Source organism: Natator depressus, chromosome 6, assembly GCF_965152275.1.
Source record: "Natator depressus isolate rNatDep1 chromosome 6, rNatDep2.hap1, whole genome shotgun sequence".
Classification (NCBI taxonomy): domain Eukaryota; kingdom Metazoa; phylum Chordata; order Testudines; family Cheloniidae; genus Natator; species Natator depressus.
The window spans coordinates 8,909,319-8,926,278 of NC_134239.1; the positions used below are offsets into that span (position 1 = coordinate 8,909,319).

General features: G+C 53.5%; 1 protein-coding gene across 1 annotated transcript in view; it reads right to left on the reverse strand.

Annotated features, from left to right (window-relative positions):
* Nucleotides 1–3,924: 3,924 nt before the first annotated feature.
* The window catches only part of LOC141989666 (uncharacterized), a 30,665-nt gene continuing 17,629 nt past the window's right edge, over nt 3,925–16,960 (reverse strand). Inside the window, exons 5-13 of the mRNA XM_074956600.1 lie at nt 15,556–15,669; nt 13,498–15,160; nt 11,682–11,730; nt 11,037–11,345; nt 10,569–10,737; nt 10,263–10,345; nt 9,745–9,871; nt 9,262–9,378; nt 3,925–8,534 (exon numbers count right to left, since the gene is read on the reverse strand). Of these exons, the coding sequence (XP_074812701.1) occupies nt 7,123–8,534; nt 9,262–9,378; nt 9,745–9,871; nt 10,263–10,345; nt 10,569–10,737; nt 11,037–11,345; nt 11,682–11,730; nt 13,498–15,160; nt 15,556–15,669 (4,043 nt within the window). The 3' untranslated portion in view covers nt 3,925–7,122. The remainder of the gene's footprint in view (nt 8,535–9,261; nt 9,379–9,744; nt 9,872–10,262; nt 10,346–10,568; nt 10,738–11,036; nt 11,346–11,681; nt 11,731–13,497; nt 15,161–15,555; nt 15,670–16,960) is intronic.

The following is a 16,960-nucleotide window of genomic DNA, read 5'->3' on the forward strand; positions in this document are numbered from 1 at the left end:
GTCTGAGGGGATTCACAGCCTCAAGGCTTGGGAGCAGTCAGGGTGAGCTCAACAGCCCGCTGGGAACCTGAGGGACTCCTCCCAAACAAGCTGGACAGATGGGTGCTCCCAGATTTGGGTGTTTTAGCAATATTCAAAGAGAGAGAAGGAGCTCATAATGGTTATGAGTGTTTGTAGAAAACCACAGGGAATCCAGACATGGCCGATCTCTCCAGGATTTATCTCCTCACTCCCTTATACAAATCTATTCAGCACAGGGCCAAAGCTTTCCTGCCACATCGATATTACATAGGTCTGAGCATCGCAACTCTGCGTCAGTAACTAACATTCAAGGGGGGACTCCCCTCCTTTACCAGAAGGACTGTGCAACAGAACTTTGGTCACACAGTACTTTATTGCACAGGGGTGGAATATAGGCTGAAGCGGAAGCAAGGCCAAGACCCTACATCTTTCCCCTAAATATTTGCCCTTCAGGGAAGCTGCGGGGAAGAGGGAAGAAAATTCCTCTGCCTCTGGTAGGTTTGGGTTGGATAGGGGATATGTTGCCTACTGAAATTTCCTCCTCCTCAGCTGCCCTGAAAGGGAAAGTCTTCCCGATTTTCTCCATTTGGCCCCCGTTCTAATGTTTCGACCCATTGCCACAGAACCTTTGGGACCAACGTTCCATCCTCCTGCCATTGCTAACTGCCACCCAAGAGCCTTCATTCTCTCAACACTCCATCCTCCCGCCATTTTCCAGCTGCCACTGAAGAACCTTCATCCCCTCAACACTCCATCTTCCAGCTTCCACTAAAGAACCTTCATCCCCTTAACATTCCATCCTCCCACCATTTCCAGCTGCCTCAAAACCTTTCACACACACACTTTAGCGAGGGTCAGGTAGCTGCTGGTCAGCATCTGCTGAGCAGTAGCTCATCAAGTGCCTGGAATTATGGGTAACAGGAATCCTTGGTTACCCCAGTCACTGACCATCTCCCTGAACTGCTGGCTCACTGACACAGTGCTGGAAGGGATGGCTTTCTGGTCTGAGCATCATATCTGAAATAGCAAGATACTCCAGGGGGTTACTGGATCTTTCAGACAAATCAATCCCCTGTCAGCTACTGTGGGCAGTAAAGATCGAAAGGCTGCTTCCCACCCCCCCACCCCCCCTCCAGACTAGGACATTTGCTTCTGGGTGGGAAATATCACATATTCAAATTGGGCCTGAGAAAACTTTCATTGTTGTATTGTGAATGGGATTTATTCTAATGAAGCTCTAAATGTAGCTCTGTATTTCTAGGTTAACCATCTCTGGAGTGGGTCATAAACTTTTACCTTGATTAGGCCCTCACAGCTGCTTCCCTATTTTTTCATGATGCAAGAATCCAGAAACTGCCATGTGTTAATGAGAGAATGGTGAGGGAGCGTAGGTGCTGATGAGCCATTAGTTACATGGAAGGATGGCACCAGTTTTTCCATCATGGGCCTCACACATTTCCTGTTTTTGTATTTTTGGAGACCATCCACAATGTGGCTACCACAGCGGATTTTGTGAAGGAACTGTCATCCAAGAATGGACTTTCTGTAGTGACCATCTAGAAGCTAGGGACCACCTAACTGTAAGAATTAAAGCAGTTCTATAAAGAAATCACTCTGCTCTCTGGGTTTCCTTAAGATTAGTCAAGTCAAGTTCACCACATGTTCTGGGCATGGTGTGACTCTGAAAAGGACTTAAGGGTCATTGTGGACAATCAGCTGAACACAAGCTCCAAGTGCAGTGCTGTGGCTCAAAGAGCTATGGCAAGTCTTGGATGCGTGACCAGGGGAATCTCGAGTAGGAGCAGAACTTTCAGATGCGGAAAGCCACCTTCCTGGAACTGTGTGTGGAGTTCATCCCAGCACTGCAGCACAAGAACACCAAAATGAGAGCTGCCCTCTCAGTGAAGAAGCATGTGGCAATCGTTGTGTGGAAGCTGGCGACTCCAGCCTGCTACTGGTCAGTTGCGAATGAGTTTGGAGTCAGGAAGTCAACTGTTCAGGCAGCAGCTAATCCTGCTATGAAGGACTGTGACTCTTGGCAATGTGCATGAAATAGTGGATGGCTTTGCAGCAATGGGATTCCCTAACTGTGACGGGGCAATAGATGGCACACATATTCCAATTTTGGCCCTGGACCATCTTGTGACAGAGTACATCAACAGAAAGGGGGTACTGGTCTATGGTATTCCAGGCACTTGTGGATCATCGTGGGTGTTTCACTGCCATCAGTGTGGGGTGGTTCAGGAAGGTGCATGACACATAAATCATCAGGAACACTGGCCTGTACAGAAAGCTGAAAGCAGGGACTTTCATTCCAGACCAGAAAAGTCCAGCAGAGGATGTTGAAATGCCCATAGTGATCCTGGGAGACCCAATGTACTCCTTGCTCTCATGGTTCATGAAGCCTTACATAGGAAACCCAGATAGCAGCAAGGAGCACTTCAACAATAGGTTGAGCGGGTGCAGAATGACCGTAGAATGTGTCTTTGGCAGGTTAAAAGCATGCTGGCACTGACTTTATGACAGGTTAGACCTAAATGAAGAAAATATTCCCGTGGTCATAGCAGCCTGCTGCGCACTCCATATTTGTGAGGCTAAGGGTGAAAAGTTTCCCCCCGGGGTGGAGCGTGGAGGTGGATCACCTGTCTGCTGAATTTGAGCAACCAGATACCAGGACTATTAGAGGGGCATTATGGGAGGCTATTCGAATCAGGGAGGCTTTGAGGCAACATTTTGTCAATGAGCACCAGTGATGTGTTTTTCTATACAGCACTCTGCCATGCTTTGTTAACTTGTCACCTTGCGTGAAAATTGTGATGATTCCTGACTGGGATTTGCAAGCAAATGATCAAACACTATGTATTACTACCAACAGCAACCACCACACGTAGGAGACAGATAAAGATTGGCTATCTTTCAGCGCATTAAATACCAATTAACAACACACAGAAAGCTTGGTGAGAAGGGAGATAAGAGTGCAGGGCAGTGTAGGGTGTCATAGCTGTGTGTAAGTCCAGCTATCATTTTGGAAGCTGCCTGAAGCGGTGGAGTGAATGGGGTATGGAGACGTTCCAGGAGGTTGCAAGGAATGTGTGGGAGGAGCTTGGGAAAGGCATGGAAAGCAGTTCTATATTGGCTGCGGAGCTATTGATGGACACTGGGAATTGCCTAATAACTCAGTTCTTTCCTCTACCACAGAAGCCTTGCTCCAGCTCTCTAACCCAGCTGAGCTCTTGCTGGCCTTCACAGAGACTAGCTGCTCTTCAGGCTAAACCAAAAACTTTGTTAAGGCAGAATGTAGGTTGTCCACTGCTGTCTTAGACCTTTCCAGAGTGTGGAGAGTGGCTAAACTTAACCCACCGAAAACCTGGAAAGAGTTAAGGTATATATACATCACCCCCGACACACACAATGCAACCTTAACTCTGCCCCCCTCAACTCTAGCTATAGCCATTGGGAATAAGTGATGCAAAGGTTAATAAACTCTCAGTGGGACTGGTGCATTCTCCATCTCTTCAAACCCAGATGGGACACCTTTCTGGAAGATGCTTCAATCAAACACATTGGGCTCATTACAGGGATAACTGGGTGGCATTAATGGCCTGTGCTATACAGGTCAGACTAGAATCTATACATTTTAAGCTGCTAGGCAACTAGTAGAAAAAGTGTCTGCCCTCCTTCACACCCCTAGTGTGAAATATCTACTTCATTATATGGTATAGACATATGGCTCTAGTGACAGCTCCAGACAGCATAGAAGTAATTATTAAAGAGCATGCTCAGATTTATCACAGAGAGCTATATTTTTATTTTTTCCCAGTCAGTGAGGCTCATAGGAACCTAGGAGAGGAAGGGACCTCCTGTGCCATTGAGTCCAGTCCTCCCCTAGCATAGACAAACCTGTCAAGTAATTCCATTCATAAATTTATCAAGCTCCATCTTCAAGCTCATCAGGATGTTTGCCCCCCACTACTCCTACTGGGAGGAGTACTGCCCTACTGCCCAGAACCTGGACAAATTTCAAGGTAGTTGGATACAAAATCAAGACATCTGGAACAATTTGAGGACAAAAATACAAGCAAAAAAACCCAGGAAGATGATTTTTCTTTTTAAATTGACATCTTGTTTATTGAATTTTCCAGAATAAAAGTTATGCACAAATCAAAAAAAACTTGCTGATGTGCTCTGTACACACAAGATTCCTCTTAAGTTAGTGGTGAGACTAAAATTAGAATGCACAAAATTGTACCAACGAGAGTGTCAAGAAATTACACATAACCAGTTAGGAGGGTCTTAGACAGTATGTATGGACATGGGTCTAATATAAATTGGTTGGATAGGTAGGTGGGAATGGATGGATGTATGGATTAGATGCATAACTATATGAGGAGGAGGGGGCATCCATGGGAAATATGAAACCACCAGAACCAAAGCAAGCTAAGAAAAGACAGAATAGATCTTGGTCTGATTTCTAGTGGAGAGATCTCCAAATTTATTACTGAGTGTATTGCAATAGAGCTAACTGGTCCTAACTGAAATTATGGCCCCATTGTGCCAGGCACTGCATAGACTCCCAACCGAGCTTGGGGTCCCCACTGTGCTGTGGGATATTTTGCAGATCTCTCATGGGATATCTTGCAGATTGTAGATGACACCACAGGACTGGAAACTTTATTTTCGTAGTCACCTTTCACAGACTCCTTAGCCATAGCCTTAGCCCAGTGGGTCCACGGACCACAGGTTGAAAATCACTGGCCTAAGTGATCTTCTCTGAGATCCTTCCTGTCCCTGGCACAAAGGAAGACAAAAGATTCTGGAAGTGAACCCCTGGCTTGGTAAGTGGTGTAGGATGTAGGGCTTTGGTTTTGTAGAACATTTGCCCATCTTCTGTGGGGCAAGGGGGGCTGTATAGTTTGGATGGCCTCCACCTCAAAATACTTACTGGATGGGGGACTCTCTCCTAGGAAACAATGACTGAAAAAGATTTGGGTGCTGTTGTGCATAATCAGCTGACCATGAGCTCCCAGTGTGATGTTGTGACCAAAAGGGCTAATGCGATCCTGGGATGCATGAACAGGGGAATCTCAAGGAGGAGTATAGAGGTTATTTTACCTCTGTATTTGGCACTGGTGTGGTCATTGCTGAAATCCTGTGTCCAGTTCTGGTGCTCACAATTCAAGAAGGGTATGGATAAATTGGAAAGAAGTCAGAGAAGAGCCACAAGAATGATTAAAGGATTAGAAAATCTGCCTTACAGTGACAAATTCAAGGAGCTCAAGCTATTTAGCTTAACAAGGAGAAGGTTAAGGGAAGGCATGATTACACGCCATAAGAACCTACTTGGGAAACAGAAATTTGATAATGGGCTCTTCAATCTAGCAGACAAAGGTATAAAATGATCCAACGGCTGGAATTTTAAGCTAGACAAATTCAGACTGGAAATAAGGCATAAATTTTGAAGAGTGAGAGGAATTAACCACTGGAACAATTTACCAAGGGTTGCAGTGGATTCTCCATCACTGGCAATTTTTAAATCAAGATTCAGAGCGGTAGCTGTGTTAGCCCGTATCAGCATAAACAATGAGGAGTCCTTGTGGCACCTTAGAGACTAACAAATTTATTTGGGCATAAGCTTTCGTGGGCTAAAACCCACTTCATCAGATGCATGGAGTGGAAAATACAGTAGCAGGTATAAATATACAGTACATGAAAAGATGGGAGTTGCCTTACCAAGTGGGGGGTCAGTGCTAATGAGACAATTCAATTAACAGTAGAATACCAAGAGAGGAAAAATCACTTTTGTAGTGGTAATGAGAGTGGCCTATTTCAAACAGTTGACAAGAAGGTGTGAGTAACAGTAGGGGGAAATTAGTTTTTGTAAAGATTGTATGTTTTTCTAAAAGCTCTGCTCTAGGAATTATTTTGAAGAAGCTCTCTGGCCTGTGTTACACGGGAGGTCAGACTAGATGATCACAGTGGTCCTTTCTGGCATTGGCATCAATGAATCGATAAATAAATGAGTTGTGCCAGGCCCTGCACAGACACACAGTGAGAGACAGTTCCTGCCCCAAAGAGCTCATCATCTGAATTTTGATTATCCCCATTTTACATTTTGAGAACAGAGACTCAGAGAAATTAATAAGCTGACCTAAAGCCCATAGGAGTCTTCCCACTGACTTCAATGGGCTTTGGATCAGTCTGCGAACCCCTGACCTTGGCTCCAGGAGAGGGGAAGGAGCAGAGAAGGATGGCTAGATCTGGTGAGATCCTGGAGAGTGAAGGGACGGGGCCCCCATGGGATGGCCACAGACATTAGGGGACACGCTGAGCCTGTGGGGGTTAATGATCCTTGCTGGAAGAGGAGTATGGGAGGGGTACATGCCCCCAGCAAGAACGGGATTTCTGATAGAAATGACTCAAAACGCCTCCTCCTGTTCCCCATGATGCCCAAATCCAGCCTCTCACCCTGCCCACCTGCATCAATAAAATTCAATAAAGATGAGTGAGAACCAATAAAGATGACCAAAAATGGTTAGTATCATTCTGTGGTGGATTACGTAAGACACAGGAGGGAATTGTCCTGGTCTATTCGGCGCTGGTGAGGCCTTAGCTGGAGAACTGTGTCAAATCCTGGGCACCACAGAAAGATGTGAATAAATTATAGAGTCCAGAGAACAGCAACAAAAATGATTTAAGGTTTAGGAAACCTGACCTAGCAGAACTCTTAAAAAGCTGGGCACGTTTAGTCTAGAGCAAAGAAGGCTGTGGGGGGACCTGAGAACAGCCGTTAAATATGTCAAGGGTTGTTATAAAGAGGATGAAGATCAATTGTGCTCCCTGTCCACTGAAGGAAGGACACAAAGCAACGGCCTTTATCCGCAGCAAGGGAGATTTAGGTTAGATATTAGGGAAAACTTTCTAATTTTAAGGGTAGTTAACCTCTGCAATAGGCTCCCGAGAGAGACTGTGGAATCCCCGTCACTGGAGGTTTTTAAGAAAAAGGTGGGACAAACACCTGCCAGGGATAGGGTTACTTGGCCCTGTCTCAGCACAGGGGGCTGGAATTGATGACCTCTTGAGGTCTCTTCGAGTCCTACATTTCTATGATTCTATCACTGCAGCTTCTCTTTCAGCCTGGCTGGGTGCACTGTGTCCCCAGGGGCAGCCCTGCTGCCCCTCCTCCACATCCCCTGGCCGGATGAAGGGATCCCTGTACAGGCGGCTGGCAGTGGGCACGTCTGACAGGCCCCTCTCCTTGGCATGAGTCCTCTGGTGCTGGGCCAGAGCCGAGCCCTGAGAGAATCCCCTCCCACAGTGGGGGCAGACATAGGGCCGCTCCCCAGTGTGGATCCGAACGTGCTGCGTCAGCGCCGAGCTCTGCTTGAAGCTCTTGCTGCACTGGGTGCAGCGGTAGGGCCGCTCGCCCGTGTGGGTGCGCTGGTGCCGCTTAAGGGCCGAGCGGTCCCCAAAGCCCTTCCCACAGTCCCCACAGCAGTGGGGGGTCTCGCCGGTGTGGGTCCGCTGGTGCTGGATCAGCGCCGAGCTCTGGCTGAAGCTCTTCCCGCACTGGGCGCAGTGGAAGGGCCGCTCCCCAGTGTGCAGCCGCCGGTGGGTGGTCAGCGCCGATCTCTGGCTGAAGCTCTTCCCACACTGGGGACAGGGGTAGGGTCTTTCGCCCCGGTGGGTGCGCTGGTGTTGCAGCAGGGACGACCGCTGGGTGAACCCTTTGCCACACTCCCCGCAGGCGTTGGGCCGCTCGCCGGTGTGGGTGCGCCGGTGCCCATTGAGGATGGAGCGCCGCATGAACCCCTTTCCGCACTGGGGGCAGACGTGGGGCTTCTCCCCGGTGTGCACCCGCCGGTGCTCCGTCAGCGACGAGCCGCGCCGGAAGCTCTTCCCGCACTCGGGACACTTGTGGGCCCGCTCCCCGGAGTGCGCCACCAGATGCGCCACTAGGGCGGCGATCTCCCCGAAGCGCCGGCCGCACTCCGTGCACTTGTAGGGCAGCTCCCCCGTGTGGCCGCTCTGGTGCCGCAGCAGGTTGGTGCGGGTGCTGTAGGCCGCCCCGCAGTGAGCGCAGACGTAGGGTTTTAACCCGGCATGGACGTGCCCGTGACGGGTCAGGTGCTCCTTGTGGCGGAAGCTCTTCCCGCACTCGGCACATGGGTAAGGCCTGGCACCAGTGTGGATGCGCTGGTGGCGGAGGAGGTTGGAGCGGATGGCAAAGCTCCTCCCACAGTCGGGGCACTGGTAGGGCCTCTCGCCCGTGTGGGTGCGCTGGTGTTTGATGAACTCCGAGCTCTTCCCAAAGCTTTTCCCACAATCCCCGCAGATGATGGGTCCCTCTCTTGGCCGCGGGTGACCACTGGCCTTGGGTCTTTCCTGCTGAGACAGCTTCCCCTTCTGCCATCCCACGCCACCGGATGCCTCTCCCCACTCTGGGCTCTGGGACTTCCTGTGCAGCTCCACCCCTGCAGACCCTTCCTGCTGGGGGTTTTCCCTCCTGGCTCCTGCTGGGAGAGAGAAAGAATCCAGCCAGGGTCTGACCATGTGCTTCCATATCTCCGCTGGGATCAGAAACAGGCTCATCTCACGGGAACCCCTCATTCAAGAAGCTGGACATTACCACAGCTCAGCAGAACCACGACAGTGACGTGGATCTAATGGCTCACCTAGCAAGTACAGAGAGACATCCAGTAGTTCGCCTCAGCATTGATCAGTAGGGGGCGCTGTGCTGCCGGGAGTGGGGGAAGGAAAGGGGCTCAATAAGGGGCATTCTCTTCATGTCGTCAGTGCTGACCCCAATGCAGTGAAGAGAATGGGCCAAATCCCCAGCCAGTATATACTGGCTGTAATTCCACTGGAGTCAATGGGTCCAGATTCTCAGCTGGTATAAATTAGCATCACTGCATACACACCAATGCAGTAACACTCGTTTACACCAGCTGGGGATCTGGCCCTGCCTTGTTAGGGTCTAACATGTCTAGAGATACCAACCAGACCCTGTTCACCCATCCTTTGTCTCCCCTTCGCCCACCCTTTGTCGTTCAAGAGGGTAATCTCCTCGGGGCAGGCACCATGTCTATCTTTGTGTTTGTGCAGCACCTGGCTCAGTGGGGCTCAGATCCTGAACAGGGCCTGTGGGCATTGCCATAGTAACTGAGACAGATCTGGGCAGGCGTTCCCAGCTTTTCCCTTCTCTCCCGGACAGTCTCCAAGCCGGTGTCGCTCATTCCCCACCTGTGCCGGCGCCTCTCATGATCTCCCTTTCCTGGGAGCCTGGGAGATCCGGCACCCTTGGCTCTTCCCCTCGCTCCATCCAGGAGATCACAGCCGGGTCAGGGACGGGGACTCCTGCTGGCGGGGAAGGAAACAGGTGAGATGGCACGTGGTGAAATCTCATCCAAGGGCTCAGTACAGAGAACATGCCCTGGTTTTAACCCCGGCCCCGCTCTCTGTCGGGTGGAGCGCAGGATCCAAGCAGGGGGGGAATGTTCACAGGGACCCTTTGGAACAATGAGACGCCTGGGGCAGACGGGCTGTACCCTGTAGGGGAGTCAGGGATTCCCACGCACAGGTGAGCTGGAGGCAGGCAGACGACAAAAATAAAACCCAGATCTAACCCCACATAGATAACTTATCTGATCGGCCGAAACCACCTTGGCCACTTCTGAACCCCCCTGCCCACCACCTCCTGATCCTCAAGGGGCAGCGGCTCCTCACCCAGCGAGATCAGAGCCTGGTAATTCTCCTGCATGACGTCCCTGTACAGCTGCCTCTGGCCTTCGTCCAGGAGCCCCCACTCTTCCTGGGAGAAAAACACGGCCACCTCCTCGAATGACACTGGCACCTGGAACCACAAGAGACCCAACAGTCCCAGCTGACAGCAGGGGGAAGCAGGGATGAGGAAGGAGTGTCAGGGAGGGAGGGAGGGAGGAAGAGGGAGAGTGGGGCAGAAAGGGGATGGGATGATATTCACAAGGGAAAAATTCTCCCTGTTCCCAAAATAGGACTGAATCCCTCCCTTGCTGTAGCCAATGGGCTTGTGCAACAGATTTCAGTGCCTCAGGATCCAGCACCCTACTGCTGTTCAAAATAAAGTCGCAGACAGAGCGGGATCGGTGCCCAGAGGGCTTTTGAATGATCCCTCCAAGCCTCAGAGAGGAACCAGTTAATGTCCCGTAGGAGAGACGCTGAGCTCCATCCTTCGACAGCGAGGATGGGCTGACCACGCAGCTCACCTGGAAGCCGACCATGGGGGTTGATGACACGGACTCCTGCTCATCATCGCTCTCCTCCTCGGATATCTGGGGCAGAAGCTGATCTGGGAAGGGCCGGGGAGGGGAATGTGAAGAATGTATTATGTGGGGGTCCCAATGTGGGTATCTCCCCCTTCAAGACAAACCCTTCTGCTCCCATGTGCTGGGGTCGTGCTGAGCCCCTGGCACCCGCTCGCCCCTTGCAGGGCTGCCCCCTTGGCACAAGTCTTAGCCCTCCAGTGCCCCCTCAGCTGCTCTCCCACCCATCCCGACCACCCTGCTCAGTACCCCTTTCCCGTCGCTCTCGGGGCTCCTGGGACGGCACGCTCCAGGATCCTGAAAGTTCCTCCTGGGATACACACTTCAGTTGCACCAGCTGGAGGCTGGGGGAATCCATCTTGTCTGAGACCACTTCCTGCCCAGCTTGATTGAACTGCAACCAGGACTCGAGCAGAGCCTGGGAGAAAGAGATAACAGGGGAGCATTACGTGGAGGGGCGCATGCATCCTAGTCACAAAGGGCAAGCACAGCTGAGAGCTCAGGCCTCACCGTGGTGCAACCCTCAAGGCTTCTGGGGTTTCCAGGCTAAGAGCTCTGGCTTGGAGCTGCCGTGGGCCCTGCAAACTCCCCCACCTCTGCTCCTCAATCCTGGCTGCTTCTTTCCAGCCTCCAGGCAGCGATTTCCTGCCTCTGCTGCTGTTTCTCTCCCTCCCCTGGAGCCACCTATGGCTGCTGCTCTCTGTGTTTCCCCAGCACCTGGTGCCCCCAGCTAACTGCCCAGCCAGCTGGGGTGATTCCCCTGGGCCCTGGCCTGAGGATGCTGCAGGGATGCACAAGAGTGACTCTGAGTCCAGGATGCAGGGGGCTGGACAGGAAGGTCCCAGTGCTATTACAGTCCCCGCTTCTGCACAGGCAGGTTTGGGAGATTGTTGGTTTTAACCCATTAACTTCCCAGATCAGAAAACACTGTTTTTCTGATGAGTGAGCCCATCCCTGCTGGCTCTGTGCACCACAGTCCAGGCCCTCCAAGGTATTTAGGCTCCTAACTTCCAGTGATTTGGGGCACTGGTTGTAAGGGGGAGATTTCAATGGACGTTAGGAGGCTAAATATCTTTGAGGATCTGGGATATAGGCTCCCCCAGGGAAGCCTGCAACTCCACTGGGAATTGCCCTTCGCCAGCCCTCCCTGCACAGTGGTGCTAGAACAGTTTTTTGGAGTGGGGAGTGCTAAGCTGCACCCCTCTAACCCCTATCCGTGCCCCTTACCGCCCCCTAGAGCTGGGGCCAGGAGCAGGGCCTTGGCTCTGGGACTGGGGGACGTGGATGGGGTAAGACGGCGGAGGCTGGAGCCACAGTTCGGGCCAAGTGTGGAGTCCTGGCCATGAGGCCAGTCGCCGGAACCTCGCACGCGGGGCCGGTGGCCAGCAGCCTCTGGCCGGTGGCCAGGACCCTGGGGCCGGCAGTGGAGCCCTCGGGCACAGGGCCAGCACCCCACATGCAGGGCTGGCAGCAAAGCCCCCGGGCAGCAGCGGAGCCTGCAGCTGGAACCTCAGGGGGCAGAGGGGTGCAGGGCCAGCAGTCAGGACCCTGGGCGGCAGGGGCGCAGGGTGGGGACGCAAAACCTAGGGGTGCTGCAGCGCTCCCCGCAAGCCTACGTCCCACGCCTATGTCCCTCTATGGTCACACTGATGGATGCATGGGCTTCTTTGGAGGAATGCGATTCTGCTTTCCATTGTTGGCCCACTAATGATCCCTGTCAGGTTAAAGAGTGTGGGGCGCTCTCCCCTCTCAGCCGGTGCTGACCCCAATGTTGTACGGGGAGTGCTGGGCTGAAATGGTGCCTGGTTCGGTACCGATCACACATCTCTTCCCAAGGGCTCGGGCTTGAACCCTGGTGTCCCGGCTCAATCCACTCCTGGATGTTCCTAGTCACTTCCTCACCCCCTCCCCATCCCACACAGCGTCACAGGGTACAGGAGTCTCTTCCCTTTCCCGCCTCACAGTTTGTGCAATAATTTGAGGTGAAAGATCAGCTATGGAGCCCAGCCATTGCAAAGCCCACCCCAATTCCCCTCAGCAGACTCTGGGGAGGACCGCAGGCCTGACGGGTCTGTGGCAGTTGCAAATGGTGGGAGGTTCAAACGCTGGGGCCCGTGGCATTGGAAATGGAGGGAAATGGGCCTGGTGGGTGGGGAGGTGGCTGTGGCTGTGGCTGTTGGAAATGGCGGGAAATTGGCCTGGCGTGTGGGGAGGTGGCTGTTGGAAATGACAGGAAATGCATATGCTGGGGCCAGGAAGGCTCCATGACAGCTGAAGGAAGCTCTATGCCAAGATCAGTAATCGGAAATCTCCAAGATCAGTAATCTCCTGCAGCTGTGGAGAAAGAGTCTCAGACATCACAGCAAGGAGAATCTATGTATTTTATAGGCAGGCGTACCGTGCCCTCCACAGATCTATTATGAAGATAATCCTTGTAGCCTCCCCAAGGCCATTCGTGACTCGGAGTACCGTGGAGGATGGCATTTTTATTTTCTTCCCCCCAACACCCTGTCTCCCCTGCCAGCACATTGGCAATCGCCCCCCTCCAACTCCACAGTCAAATCTGCGCTCTGGTAACTGCTTTTTCGGTGTGTGTTTGTACAGCGCCGAACACAGTGGGGTCCTGGTCCATGAGTGGGGCTCCTAGGGGCTACCACACTACAGAGAAGAGTTCATCTTCACTAAGATACTGTTTATTGACCGGGGAGAAATAAGAAAGAGAAAACCACCAGCGAAAACCCCTGATGAAAAGCATTTTTTCACTCTCATCTAGGCATGGGTGGCACAGAGCCAGGGGTCTCCATTACCAAGGCTAAAAATGCTACAGCTCTACCATTAGGGGCCATGCTGGGCCTGGGAGGGGTTAATGATCCCTGCCAAGTGGGGAAGGGGGAAAACTACCCCAACTTGGGGCACTTTGTTGGCCACCTCCACCGAAGAGATGCCCGGGACCCCTGAGAAGCAGAACATAACTGCCCTTTACATTTTTCCTTCATAAAGTTTGTGTTTCATTTTTTATTCCGACCTCCCGGGCTCTGACCCCTCCATCTTGTCCCCGGCTGTCTGGGTAGGCGGGTGGCTCAGTGTCCCTGGAAAAAGCCTCACCACGTTTAATTCCTATTGCACCATCCGATGCCCAAACCCTCGATCCAGCCCCTCCCAAAAATCTTCCCTTCACTCAGGCTCCTCTTTAATCTGCAGGGAGGGTGCCGGTTCCTCTTTAATTTCCCGTGGCAGTTCCGGCTGCTCCTGTTTAACCTGATAGGGCACATCTTGAATACGCTGAGGCAGCTCCGGTTCCTCCTTCACCTGCAGGGGTGTCCCCGGCTCCTCCTTCACCCGTGGGATCATCTCACAATCCCACGTCCCCGGCGGTAGCACCACCACCACCTCCTCGGGCTCGCTGCCACCCTCCCCCGGCTGAACGAAGGGGTCCTTGTAGAACCGTGTCCCCACGGCCTCGTGGGAGCCACCGCTCTCCTTGGCATGAGTCCGCTGGTGCTTGGCGAGAGCCGACCGCTGGCTGAAGCTCTTGCCACAATGGGTGCAGGAGAAGGGCTTCTCCTGCGTGTGGATCCTGGTGTGCTGGACCAGCGTGGAGCTCTGCTTGAAGCCCTTCCCACACTGGCCGCAGCAGAAGGGCCGTTCGCCGGTGTGGGTCCGGTGGTGCCGCTTGAGGGCTGACATGCCGCTGAAGTTCCGCCCGCACTGGGCGCAGCCATAGGGCGACTCCCCCGTGTGGGTGCGGCGGTGCTGGGTCAGCGCCGAGCTCTGGCTGAAGCCTTTGCCGCACTGGCCACACTTGTAGGGCCGCTCGCCGGTGTGCAGCCGCCGGTGCGTGGTCAGCACTGAGCGCTGGCTGAAGCTGCGCCCACACTCCTCGCAGCGATAGGGCGTCTCGCCGGTGTGGATCCGGCGGTGCTGCACCAGAGCGGAGCTAGCGATGAAGCTCTTGGGGCAGTCGGGGCACTGGTGAGGCTTCTCTCCGGTGTGGGACCGCTGGTGCTGCAGCAGCGAGTGCCGCTTGGTGAAGCTCTTCCCGCAGACGTCGCAGACGTTGGGCCGCTCCCCTGAGTGGCCCCGCACGTGGTCGTTGAAGGTGGCACGGCGCATGAAGCTCTCCCCACACTGGGGGCAGACGTGGGGCTTCTCCCCGGTGTGCACCCGCCGGTGCTCCGTCAGCGACGAGCCACGCCGGAAGCTCTTCCCGCACTCGGGACACTTGTGGGCCCGCTCCCCGGAGTGCGCCACCAGATGCGCCACCAGGGCGGCGATCTCCCCGAAGCGCCGGCCGCACTCCGTGCACTTGTAGGGCAGCTCCCCCGTGTGGCCGCTCTGGTGCCGCAGCAGGTTGGTGCGGGTGCTGTAGGCCGCCCCGCAGTGAGCGCAGACGTAGGGCTTTAACCCGGCGTGGACACGGCCGTGGCGGGTCAGGTGGCCTTTCTGCCGGAAGCTCTTCCCGCACTCGGCGCACTGGAAGGGCCTGGCGCCGGTGTGGATGTGCTGGTGTTTGCTGAGGGTGGAGTGGAAGGCGAAGCTCCTCCCGCAGTCAGGGCAGCTGTAAGGTTTCTCTCCTGTGTGGACCCGCTGGTGCTTGAAGAGGTCATAGTTCTTCACAAAGCTCTTCCCGCAGTCGCCACAGATGACCCGGCCCACCCGCTTGTGCCGTGCCTGGTGTGCGGATTTAGCCTGGGCCTTCCCCTGTGCCAGCCCCACCCCACCCTGGCTCTCGATGGCCTCTCCCTGCTTGAGGCTCTGAGATGTCCCATGTGGCTTTGCTCCCACGGGCCCTTCCCGCTGGTGATTCTCCTCCTCGTTCTCACTCGCCATCCCGGCACCTGCTGGGAGACAGAAAGAGAGAGAGAGAATCCAGCTGGGGCTTGTTCCCGGCGCTGAGTAGAGAGGGGGCAGCAAAGGGGTTTGTCACTGAGCAGAAAACCTGATGGGCAGGAAGCGAATCCCCCCAAACCCTTCCCTGAGGGCAGAGGAGCGGATGTTCTGCCCCAGCAGCCCGGCTGAGTCCTCAGAGAAAGGCTGGGGAAGGTGAGGGCTCCTGCCGGAGTTAGGCAGGGCAGATGGGATCCAGGCGTGACACCTGCCATGAGGACAGGGTTCCTGCTGGGACAATACAGAGCAAGTGAAGACAGAACAGGGGGGCCTCCTGTGGCTTTGCTGGGATCCCAGCTTTTCCCTTCACTCCTGGACGGTCTCCGAGCCAGTGTCGCTCATTCCTCACCTGTGTGGTCACCTCTGGGGATCTCCCCTTCCTCGGAGCCCTGGAGATCCGGGACCCTCGGCTCTTCCCCTCGCTCCACCCGGGAGGTCATGGCCAGGTCAAGGATGGGGAATCCTGCTGACAGGGAAGGAAACAGGCAAGATGGTGCTTGGTGAAATCTCCCATGGGGGCTTGATACAGGGAACGCTCCCAGATTTTAACCTTGACCATGTTCTCTGCTGGGAGAAACACAGTATCCCAGAGGGGGAAAGTTCATGGGGACTCATTGGGGCAGTAAGATGCCAGTGGGGAGAGATGGGCTGCTCCCCTATAGGGGAGTCAAGGATGCAAACACAAAGAGGCTGGGGGGGCTCATGCAAATGGAAACTATTAAGCCATTTTAAAACTTGCTAACTGACTCGAGTCTCTTCCAAGAATGGAGATGACCCCAGCAGTTGCCCTGGGCAGTTCAGTGGGCACATGCTTCCCCCAGCTCCTAATCCTCAAGGAGAAGCAGCTCCTCACCCAGCAAAATCAGTGTCTCATAATGCTCATGGAAGACGCCCCGTAGAGCTGCCTCTGCCCTTCGTCCAGGTCACCCCACTCTTCCTTGAGGAAGCACACGACCACCTCCTTGAAAGTCACTGGCACCTGGAACCACAAGGGACCCCCATCAGAACCCACTGCACCAATTCCCTTCCCTCCACAAAATCAGTGCATGAGCCACAAAGTGCACCACAGAAAGCCTGTGGTGAAACCCCAAGAGAGCAAGGAAGCAGCGAGAGGTTTCCTTGGTGTCAGTTTTGGAAGAGAGAGATTACTAAGAAGTGGGCTGGGGCAGGAAAGGAAGAGAAGGGATATGCTCCTACAACAGAATCAAAAGATCCATATATTGAAGCCAAAAGGGACTGTTCTGACCATCTCGTCCTACTCCCTGGATAACTCAGATGAGAGGATTTCACTCAGCAATTCCTGTATCCAGCCCAATAACTTCTGGTTGAACTAGAGCATACATTTTAGAAGGAGAGGTCCCATCTGGATTTCAAGACTCCCTCCTCTGAGAAGCTGGTTAATCACACTCCCTGTTTAAAATGTGTGCCTTATTTCCAGGATAAAGTAATCTAGCTTCCACTTCAAGCCTTTGGATCTTGCTCCTACTTTGCCTACTAGGTTAATGGAGTCCTCTGCCCTCAAGAATCTCCTCCCTACAAAGGTAGTTATAGACTGTGATCAAGTTACCTTTTCACCTTCTCTTCAGTGAGCTAAATCAATCTTGTTAGAGAGCCAGGGCTGCTCTGTGGGAACATGGTGGATTACCCAGGCCTTTCCAACATGTGGAAGTTGGAGTGAAACCTGAGAGGAAGTGGCGAGAGACTCCGGTGCACCCTGTATCTCTCTAAATCCTCTGGTCCTTGCTAACTGGCTC